The sequence below is a fragment of the Coffea eugenioides genome, chromosome 5 (assembly GCF_003713205.1).
Source record: "Coffea eugenioides isolate CCC68of chromosome 5, Ceug_1.0, whole genome shotgun sequence".
Classification (NCBI taxonomy): Eukaryota; Viridiplantae; Streptophyta; class Magnoliopsida; order Gentianales; family Rubiaceae; genus Coffea; species Coffea eugenioides.
Window position 1 is genome coordinate 43423013 of NC_040039.1, and position 11788 is coordinate 43434800.

General features: G+C 35.5%; 2 protein-coding genes across 2 annotated transcripts; both read right to left on the reverse strand.

Annotated features, from left to right (window-relative positions):
- Nucleotides 1–4543: 4543 nt before the first annotated feature.
- LOC113769932 (tabersonine 16-hydroxylase 1-like) lies at nt 4544–6889 on the reverse strand. Its single transcript, XM_027314254.1, has 2 exons — nt 5996–6889; nt 4544–5284 (listed from the first exon to the last, which is right to left on the reverse strand). Exons 1-2 carry the CDS (start codon nt 6887–6889, stop codon nt 4652–4654), a joined length of 1527 nt encoding a protein of 508 aa, XP_027170055.1. The 3' UTR covers nt 4544–4651.
- Nucleotides 6890–8676: 1787 nt separating this feature from the next.
- Nucleotides 8677–11110, reverse strand: LOC113771753 (tabersonine 16-hydroxylase 2-like). Its single transcript, XM_027316316.1, has 2 exons — nt 10214–11110; nt 8677–9428 (listed from the first exon to the last, which is right to left on the reverse strand). Exons 1-2 carry the CDS (start codon nt 11108–11110, stop codon nt 8805–8807), a joined length of 1521 nt encoding a protein of 506 aa, XP_027172117.1. The 3' UTR covers nt 8677–8804.
- Nucleotides 11111–11788: the final 678 nt, after the last annotated feature.

Consider the following 11788-nt stretch of genomic DNA (forward strand, 5'->3'; position numbering starts at 1 on the left):
TCAACTCATTACAATTCGCAATCAACAAAAAGTAAACAAAACTAGATGCAGTTAGTTGAGGTTAATTGAATCCTAATTACAGATTTTTTTTTTCTCTCTGAGTTGCAAAGCTTAAAAGAATAGTAGTGAGTTTTACTTACAAGGATAACTGCTCTGACGTTTGTATCAGTTAGCTGAGGTTCAAAGCCCCCACGTTTCTGAATTTTGAGAAGAACGTCAACAAGATCATCCTCCTTGCCTTCTCCGCCTTCCTGTTTTGCCGACTCTTGCATTTTCCCTTTATGCTCATTGATAATACTTTCAAGTATTCCATTAATTTGCCTGTGTACTTTCTCAATCCTAAATCTAGATATGCTCATCAACTCAAGCAACTTGACTGAAGGAAACATGTCAGCTAAACAGAACTCTGATGACAGTTTATTGAGTTCATCCTGAGTTTCTTTGAATCTTTCTGTGTCTTTGTTCCTTTTCCCAAATGCTGCGCGGCTCGTGATGCTGTAACTGAGAGAGGCAACGGTTCTGCTTAGATTGATAGTCGACCCCTTCTGAGAAGAAATCGATTTAATGAGACTGAAGACTTCATCTTCTCTAATTGCTTTGAAAGTTTGCACGCGTTTTGGACTGAGAAGTTCCATGGTGCAGATTTTGCGTAATTCTCTCCAATATTTCCCGTAGGGAGAAAAGATCAAATCAGCATAATTAAAAGAAAAAATCTTGAACAGGAGACCATGAGAGGGTCTCGAGGCAAAGATGATGTCGTTTGTTTTATAGATCTCCTTGGCCAGTTCTGGGGAAGTGACGATGATGGTTGGAGTTTCACCAATCTTTAGGTGCATCAATGGTCCATAAATTTTGGCCAAGTCTCTGAGCAAGTGATGGATTTGGGAACCAAAGAGTTGATGAATGTTTCCTATGATAGGCAGTGGAGTAGGCCCTGGGGGAAGCCTTAATCTTGAGTTTTCCTCTGAGGGCCTTTTGAGAATTTTGACTGCCATGAAATAGAAAAGAAGGAAGGCAATGAGGAAAAGGATAACCTCCATTGAAGACTGAAGCCAGAAATGTGGAACTTGGGTGTTATTTGCTTACTGCAGTATTGATTTTTATAGATGCTGATGAAGCTAGCAATACCAATTTTCTAATTTGGCAAGGTCCCACAAATTATCAGTCCTCGATTCAAGTTGCACTCTACGTGAAAGTTTTCTAACTATATGCTTTTGCTAACATTTATTCTATCATTTGTGAGATAATTTATACTATTATTGTCGAGTTGCAATTAGTTTGTTTTACTTTGTTTTAGTTTGCTTGTAATTCTATTAGAAGAAAAAAAATTGGCATTTATAATTTCAAGAGCATATATGAATTGGTCAACATTCAATAGCTCTTTGTCTCTAGTGCACCTCCTTAATTTGGTGATTTAACAATGGAAATGTCCACGTGTCATTTCATCTTTAGGACCGTCAAGAAGCCAGCCTATTATATTCTTTCCATCTTTTATGGTGCAAAGGAGTTAATTAACAATTTGCCTAGAAACTTGATATGCGAATTGGTGTAACCAAGGGGATTAAAAAACCAAGACCAAGCAAATTAAAGATCTGATTTCAGCGGATGTGATATCCAAGCAAAAGGTTCTTAAATAAAGAGGGCATGGAGGGTGGAGCCGTGGAGGGTCACTCATCACGGTTATTCATATTTTATTTCCGGGTTGTGTTTCTCCAATAATTATGTATCATCATGGTGGTGATTTGCACCAACTGTCGACTGATCAAGCATACCTCCATTGTTGAATTCGATTCCTAGGTTTTGTTAAGTGTTTTTTATCCCATATCGAAAATTTAACAAAGAAACCTCTCCTTATTGTGGTTGTTATAAATATAGTGGGTTTAACTTAGTTTAAGTGTGTTAAAGACACTAACCCAAGTGTTATATAGACCAGTTTAAGAGAGTTTTAGGGGAACCCACACCCCAGTATAAGAGAGGAGTTTTGGTTAGACATCTAATCAAAAGAGCAAGTCATGAGTTTTTGGGCCATTAAACATTTAGTGCTATTTAGAATCTTTTGTGTTTTTAGTTTTAAGTGCCTTTTGAGTTTAGAAATTATTTTCTGGTTCTTGCATTCTCTCCTTTGTACTCTTTTTCTGTTATAGTAAATCTACTACTCATTCATCCGTGGACGTAGATCAGTTTGACCGAATCACATAAATTTGGTGTTTTTCTCTGTTTGATTTATTTGTTCTATTATTGTCATTATTGAATTGTCAATAACCCCTGTTATTCTCGTTTATCTATTTTCTGGGACAAGACCTAATAGATTTTGATTTTGTTGACAAATTCCGATGCGTTGGCAACGTGGGTATTATGTAATCTTCTATGGGTGAGGAGATTCCTTTCTGCAGGCAAGGCATCTATTGTTCTTGTTTTTTGCGAGGCAAACTCTGCTTCTGATAAACTTGCAGCGCTTGATTTACCTACAATAAGATTTTTTCTTCAGTTTTTGAGCTGCCGCTGGCTGTAAAGGCAGCTTCGTTTCTAGATAGTTTGCAGGTACCTTTTACTAGGGCATATAATGTAAAGGAGCACTGCTCCTTATTTATTTTTATTTTTATTTTATTATTATTATTTGTTGCATTCTGATGAGGTCAGGCCTAGCCCTACTCATGCTTGTACCTTTCTTTGGTGTTTAATAAAATTTGGACTGACATTCTACTCCATATATGGGGGTTTGCTAAATAATAATAATAATAAAACCATACCCCATTACTTTAATCGATTTGTCCTATTTTCAAGAAACTAGGACAATTGACAAAGACTAAAGAACCAAATGACAACGGTGACAATCGGTACTCTAACCAGATCTTTTTATGGTTTTATTGGTTTAGGAGGGCCTTTTTATATACTAGGAAACAATGGTGACAATTAAATTAATTCATGCTCAATAATCAGATGATATTTTGGGAGTAGAGAAGCGTGACAAATGTTCAGGCCGAAAACTCTTTTTTCCTTCTTACGTAAATTCAGGCACCAAAATCCTTTGATGCTCGTGTCACTCCATTGTTTCTCTCCTCGCCTACTCTGTCTCTTTTGAGTTTTTTTCCATGCTCAATCTGTTTGTTCTCTCTCTCTCTAATGCATTTCATCAACCTGTTTCAGTCAAGGATATCTTTGCAAAGAATATCTGTCTTCTTCAAGAAAAGGCTGGAAACTAAGAATGGAGGCCATAAATCGTCATTCTTTGATCGGTCTAAAAGGAAATACCACTTTTCTGCATAAGAAACAAAATGAGAGATGTAACTTATACGATGGCAGATGTGATCCGATTTACGTTTCTTTTTCTGTAAATAAATTGCACACATAAAAAAAAAGGAAAAACTGAGATTAAAAGTATCACTAACAGAACAGTAATGTCTTAGTAAAGTTCACGGAGTATGCCAAACATCACCGCAACGGATCTTCTGTCCCACACCCTATGCCATTCTTGCAACGGGACTTCACACTTAAGTTATGTATAGGAAAAAAAATTCTTGCATTTTTCCCTCTTGTTGAAAAAGCATCTATTTTTCTACGCATTTCTCAAAATACGTCAATTGATACACGCAAGAAATAGGCCAATTCAGCAGCCTTTAGTTCAATTTCTCGTGGAGTCAAATTTTCATCAGTACGAGTTAAGGGAATGGTCCCCTGGCCTCGAATTTTCATATAAAGGACATGGCGTGCAAAAATATCCTCTTCAACTTCTATTCGAATGGACTGAATATCTTTTATAAGGAATTTTAGGAATATGCGACGATTTTTTCTAGGAAATCCCCAACGAAAAATACATACTATGCCTTCCTTTCTATCGAATCGATCATAACCATTGCCTACATTCCAGGAAATTGTTCACCACAAATAGGAGCTAATAAAGAGACCTGCGATTCCGTAGAAAGACATGACGATCCCTTGTGGAAAAAAAAACGATTTGTTGAGACGGAAAAAAAGATATCAAATTTCTACCAAGATAACTGGAAATTCCAACCAATAAGAATCCTACTGAACCTACAAAAAGGATAAAGGCCCAGCAGAAATTACTTATTTTTCGAAACCCCTTTATAAGTTTTATCCATATATGCTCTGATTGCAAACTCATACTTGATCCTATTACATTTTATTAGAATTGAGAGAATACTTCAAATTTTTTTGACTTTACTTTTTTTGTTTCCGAAGTAAGTCTCATCAACTAGCACTAGTCTGGTTAAATAAATACAACAGCTTCAAAAAAGCAATATATATAGTAGAAAATTAAAAAATACAGCAAAAAATTCATAAAAAATCTCATTTTTTATCAATTTTGATTTTTTGAGTTTGTTAAATTTTTTGTAATACTCAGTAAATAGTTATTGGAACTTAAAGAAACAAAAAAGAACTAAAACATGATATTTACGTAGGAGAAATTGTAATATAATAAAAAGTGGGACAGAGAATGGCATAGGGTGTGGGACAGAAGATCCGTTGGCAAGCACTGTGAAGTGAGGCAGGTGCATGGCAGATTTTAGAGTACAGAAAGTAATAAAGTTCATAAAATCTTTATTTTAGGTACATAATCAAGGTAAAATTATAAAGTAGTATCATAGACGGGATGACGAGTATTAGCATAATTTAGGCATCCCTGTAAAGCCTAGTCATCCTTTATTAAACAAGAACCAAGATAAGGAATTGGAATCAAGTGGAGATCATTTTTTCTCCTAATTGTCACGCCAAGGTTATCAGTCATGTCTAGTTCTTCTGGTTTCAGGTCACCAGGGAGCTTCCAATCAAAGTGGAACAACAGTTGTGCAAGTACCAGCTGAACTACTGCTTGAGAAAATGATATGCCTGGACAAATCCTTCTTCCAGCACCAAATGGGATGTATTCAAAGTTATTGCTTTTATAATCAATTTTAGAATCAAGAAATCGCGAAGGATTGAATTTCTCAGCTTCACTCCAGTATAATGGATCTCTACCAATTGCCCATGCATTCACAATTACTTGTGCCTTGGCTGGTATGTCATAACCATTGATTCTGCATTCTTCAGTGCATTCTCTTGGCAACAAAAGTGGAGCATTTGGATGTAGTCTCAAGGTCTCTTTGATGATTGCGTGCAAATATTCGAGCTCATGAAGGCGTGATTCATCAACATTTCCTTTGTCATTATATAAACTTCTTACCTCACATTGTGCCCTGTTTATTATTTCTGGGTTTTTAACCATTTCAGAAATTGCCCACTCGATGGCTGTTGATGTAGTCTCACTGCCAGCACTGAAAACATCCTGAAACATGAATAGGAACGTATATCAATGAAAATTATACTTGTTTTTTCTTTCAGATATCCAAATTAATTCATCGTCTGATGTTTGACCAAAATAACTTCAAATTAAGTGGCGTTGGATTATTTTGAATTGCTTAATTTGGAAAAAAAAGAAGAAGAAATCTCGGATGTTCTCTTGCACCAAAATCGAGCGTAATTACAGACCATATATTTGGTCTGATAGCCAACTTAGTCGTATGAGCTGATAAGGTTAAATTTACATCCAAGTTGTATATATACGTTTATACCAAAAGGCATAATTATTACATGAACTGATTTGAATTGAATAGAATTCAACTTTGAGACTGCTGCTAATCTGTATAACAATCATTCTATCATAACAGAACTAAATTTAGTACCAAGAAATAGGACCAATTTGTCGGCTAGCTAAGAAAATCATAATTTTGTTCACATAACCCGCCACTGTTAAGTCTCATGTTCAATCCCAGGGAAGAGGTTCAAACTTGAAAGTGAAACTAATACTGTCAAAATTTGTTTATTCAAGGGTATCTCAACTCCCTAAAAGGTTATCAGATCCCAAATCATCACCATCCCCAAAATTGAACAGATAAATCAATAATATACATGTTTTGTCCCTTTAATCCTAGAAACAATTACAAAATTTTGTCAAGGTGCAAAGCTTAAAAACCTAGCGAGTTTGAGTTTCGCTTACCAGGATAACAGCTTTGATGTTTGTATCAGTTAGTTGAGGCTCGAAGTCCCCACGTTTCTGAATATTGAGAAGAACATCGACAAGATCCTCCTTGCCTTCTTCACCTTCCTGTTTTGATTCTTGGATTTGTCCTTTATGCTCATCGAGAATATTTTCAAGTATTTCATCTACTTGCTTGTGTATTTTCTCATAACTTGACCTAACTGTACTCGTCAATTGAAGAAACTTGACTGAAGGATACATGTCAGCTAAGCAGAACAAAGATGCCAGCTCATTGAGTTCATCAACAAAGTGCAAGAATCTTTCTATGTCTTTGTTTCTTTTCCCAAAGGCTGCCAGGCTTGTGATGCTATAAGTGAGAGAGAAAATCCTTCTGCTTAGATTGATACTCGATCCCTTTTGCAAAGAGATCGATTTGATGAGATCAAAAACTTCATCTTCCCTAATTGCTTTGAAAGTTTGCACCCGTTTTGGACTAAGAACTTCCATGGTGCAAATCTTCCGAAGTTGTCTCCAATAATTTCCATAGGGAGAAAAGATAATATCGTTATGATTGTAGGAAAAAATCTTGAATGTGACACGATGAGAGGGTCTTGAAGCAAATATGACATCGTTTGTTCTATAAATCTCTTTGGCCATTTCAGGGGATGTGACAATGATGGTAGGAGTTTCACCAAGCTTTAGGTGCATCAACGGTCCATATTTTTTGGCCAAGTCTCTGAGCAAGTGATGGAATGGGGAGCCAAAAAGTTGATGCATATTTCCTATGATAGGCAGTGGATTAGGCCCCGGGGGAAGCCTCAATCTTGAGTTTTTTCCCGAGGAGCTTTTAAGCATTTTGGCTACCATGAAATAGAAGAGTAGGAAAGCCAAAAGGAAAAGAATGACCTCCATTGCAGGCTGGATGGAGAAAACTGCAATGGGATGTTGTTTGCTTAGCGAAGTGTCTATTTTTATACTACAATTTGGTAGGCAAAGACAATTGGAACTCCTAATTTAGCATCATCAAGTCAAATGTTTTTCAACTGATATTACTTGCAAGCCAAGTATTGACGGCTTAGAATTACCAGATAACTGGAGTTCCATTTTTAGCAAAATCAAGTCAATGTTTTCTGACTGATATTACTTGCAAGCCAAGTATTGACTGGGGATTTTCAATGGCTCTTGTGATTCGCTCTTTCAGACACTAGGGTGTTATATGTAAATATTCACATCTAGTAATAGGATTTAAAGACTGCTATACATTGGTAATTAAGTTTAAAAATTAATTGAGAAGATTGTTTTTTACTTTTTACGTGAGAAGATTGTTTTTTCCTTTTTATGTCACAGCACCCATATCAAGTGGCAATGTCTTAGCCAGCAAAGCAATGGAAATGCATCCAATTGATTAACTTCAACGCCACCCATCCCACTGGAAAGAGTTGGTAACAAGTTAAAATAAATGGGCTCTAAATAAATAATTGAATTATTTGACTCAATTTTTGATTAATTCATTTATTCATTTATACATTTTGAATTAAATAGGTATAAATGAATTGATCCAATGATATTCATTATCCAATTCTTCAATCCATCAAAAAAGCTAGCTTAAGGAACAGATAATTATGCTATCATTGGTAGTATAAAGTACATGCAGTAAAAGCTTGTCTGGAAACTTGATATGTGAATCGTTACTTGAATATTAGGGGGGAAAAAACCAAGAGCAAGCAAATTAGTGCATCCGCCCTCTTGGGCAGCTCGTTTGGTCACGGAAGCTCCTTAACGATCGTTGTCCATCTCTCCCATCAGGGATCGAGTCCCAGGGCTAACGTGCTTGAGGAGACGGAGCCTCTCCTCTCGGGCCAGGGGATTAGTCCGGTTCGGTTTATCCTGATGACCCAGATACCCCTCCGTCTAGAAAAAAAAAAAAAGCAAATTAGTGCATCCATTTGTTAGCAAACCAATCTGATTTTAGCCTAGTTATATTATATCCACGCAACACAACAGGTTCTTCTTTTACAATATCAGGTTATAGTAGGTAAATTTTTCATAATTGATCCTGTTATTCATGTTTTATTTTTTAAATTAGATTGAGGACTCAAATAATTATGTATTTTCACGGTGGTGATGGTGTACCAAATAATCAAGAATTGCCCATATACTTAAAGAAGCAATCCCATTTTGTCTATTAAGATTTAAGGGCCACTGCATATTGTCATTTAACAGCATCGACATGCTATTGTTATAACTTCATTAGTTTTTCGATTTGCACCATTCACCAAGAAAAGTTTGTATGATCCTCTCTAGGTGCTGCATTTGCAGCTATAGCCTTCCTGACTGTGTACCCATCTTACCCTTACCAAAATTAAGCACAATGAAACATTAACAAAAATCTAAATTAGTCTGATTCTCCACAAGCAAATCCCGTTTATATTTAAATCATTGCTTTGGATTTACAATGAATAACATATTGGAGTTTAAGCTAAAAAAAATGTTTGTATTAATTATTTTATTGTCTATAAAATGAATCTATATGGTTTTTTTAATGGATAAGAGAATTTTTAAATTTTAAGAAGAAAATCAAAATAAATGTCTGAATTTTGTAGATTTTAAAGGAATCAAATGTGAGGCATTTCACAAAATTTTAAGAATGGAGGAGGGAAATAGGTGCTTCTACAAGATTGAAGGGGTGCAAATAATGTGCAAAAGGGAAATATTACGAAATTTTAAACTTAATTATACAAATTTCGAGAACTTGACCATATGTAGCTCTCTAGCATGGATGTGATGGCAGATATATGCATAACCTAGGCATCCCTATAGAGTCAAATTATGTCAAACAAGAACCACTGTAAGCAATTGGAATCAGGAGGAGATCATTTTTTGGCCTAATTGTCCTTCCAAGTTTCTCAACCATGTCAAATTCTTCCGGTTTCAGATCACCAGGGAGCTTCCAATCAAAATGGAACAACAACTGTGCAAGTACCAGCTCAATAACTGCTTGAGAAAATGATATGCCTGGACAAATCCTTCTTCCAGCACCAAATGGGATGTATTCAAAATTATTCCCTTTGTAATCGATTTCTGAATCAAGAAATCGCGAAGGATTAAACTTCTCAGCTTCACTCCAGTAATTGGAATCTCTGCCAATTGCCCATGCATTGACAATTATTTGTGCCTTTGCTGGTACGTCATAACCATTGATTTTGCATTCCTGACCACATTCTCTTGGCAACAAAAGCGGAGCACTTGGGTGTAGTCTCAAGGTCTCTTTGATGATTGCATGCAAGTATTTGAGCTCATGAAGGCGTGATTCATCAACATTTCCTTTGACATTGTAGAAATTTCTCACCTCCTGTTGTGCCCTTTTCATTATTTCTGGGTTTTTAATCATCTCAGAAATTGCCCACTCCATGGCTGTTGATGAAGTCTCACTACCAGCACTAAAAATGTCCTGAAACACATGAATATTAATGAAAATTACATATTCTACTCTCAGATCTCTAAGTGAATTCATCATCTGATTTTATCCCACAAAAAAAAAGAAAAAAACCATCATCTGATGCTTGACTGAAAAAAAAAACCATCATCAGTGACATTGGACTATTTTAGATTCCCTAAATTTTGATAAATAAATCTCGGCCGGCCTCTTGGACTGTGTGACAACCACAAATATGGTATGTATCTTCGCTGGATTTAATTGACTTTTGGTTTGGATCCTTTACCTTCTTAATCTTGAATTTGACTAATTCAAATTGTTGAACTTATTTAGAATACTGCCACCCACTTCTTAATTACAATAACATATTACTTCCACATCACCAATTGGATATGCATCATACCGGTTTCCTTTTTTTTTTTGTTAATTTTCTTTTTCTCTTCGTGGTTTCTCCTTATTCTTGAGTTTGGTACCTGAAGGATTGTTCAATATTGATTTTTCAGCTAGTTAAGGAAGGTATTCTGTTTGCAAAACCGGCAACCACTATGTATCAATTCTAGTTTAGGAAAAAAGTTCAAACTTCACATTAATGCTGTTAAAATTTGGCTATCAAAGGTTATCACAACTCACTAATATAGTTATACTATATCCAAAATCTTTGTCATCCCCCAAATTGGAGCAATAATTAAATAAAAAAAAAATACTGGATTCATAATTTTTCCCTTTAATCCTAGAAAGAACTACAGAATTTTCTCTGAGGTGCAAAGCTCGAAAGATTAGTGAGTTTGAGTTGTACTTACAAGGATAACTGCTCTGATGCTTGTATCAGCCAGTTGAGGTTCAAAGTCTCCACGTTTCTGAATATTGAGAAGAACGTCAACAAGATCTTCCTTGCCTTCTGCACCTTCTTGTTTTGCCTCTTTGATTTTTCCTTTGTGCTCATTGACAATATTTACAAGTATTTCATCAATTTGCTTGTGTAGTTTTTCCACCTTAAATCTCAGCGTACTCATCATTTGAAGCAACTTGATTGAAGGATACATGTCAGCTAAGCTGAACTCTGATGCCATCCCATTGAGTTCATCTATAAGTTGAATGAATCTTTCTGTCTCTAAATCGTTTCTTATTCCAAATGCTGCCCGGCTGGTGAAGCTATAAGTGAGAGAGACAATGCTTCTGCTTAGATTGATGGTCGATCCCTTCTGTAGAGAAATTGATTTAATGAGATTGAATACCTCATCTTCTCTGATTGATTTGAAACTTTGCACGCGTTTTTGACTAAGAAGTTCCATGGTGCAGATTTTTCGTAATTGCCTCCAATAATTTCCATAGGGAGAAAATATCAGATCAGCAAAATTAAAAGAAAAGATCTTGAATGCGAGACTCTGAGAGGGTCTTGAAGCAAATATGATATCGTTGGTTCTGTAGATCTCTCTGGCCATTTCCGGGGAAGTGACAACGATAGTTGAAGTTTCACCAAGCTTTAGGTGCATCAATGCTCCATATTTCTTAGCTAAGTCTCTCAGCAAATGATGGATTGGTGAGCCAAAAAGTTGATGCATGTTTCCTATGATAGGCAGTGGATAAGGCCCGGGGGGAAGTTTCAACCTTGAATGTTTTCCCAAGGGGTGCTTGAGAAATTTGACTACCATGAAACAGAAGAGCAGGGAAGCAATAAGGAGAAGAATGACCTCCATTGAAGATTAAAGCGAGTAAGGTGCAACTTTGGTGTTGTTTTTTGGGTGATGTATTGATTTTATAGATGATGATATAGAAAAAAAATCGTTTGTTTGACATTGTAGACCAGAATATTGGAATCCATTAGGGATATTCTCAAGGTAGTGCCCAAATCTTCTTTAGTATTTGTTTTTAGCCCATGATATTTTGAATAATTACAAATACTCTTATAAGTTTTTATTATTTGTATTTGCCTCCTTAATTTCCTTATTTCTTCAAATATGTCTCAATAAATTAGGCCCTGTTTGATAATCCAATTCAGCACTTAAATTTAATGGATTTAAATTTTAACATATTCAAACTGTTTGATAACTAAAACTTGAGCATCTGAAAATTTAATGGATTCAAATCTTAACATATTCAAACCGTTTGATAAACAAAACTTAGGCATCTGAATTAATTAAGTGGCACTGAATTTTTTAGACAAAACTTTTGTCGCACCCTATTTTTGAAAATAAAATAAATAAAAAGGTGTTAAAAAATGAATTTTTTGATTTTAGAAAAAGGCAAAAAGGACCTAAAATGGGATTTAGAAAGTGCGACAGTTTAGATCTAAAATAATAGTCTAACAAGTGCGAAAATAATTTTTAGAGTCTTTAAATCTGTCGTTAGAAAAACTAAAAATTTAGGAAGTTTAC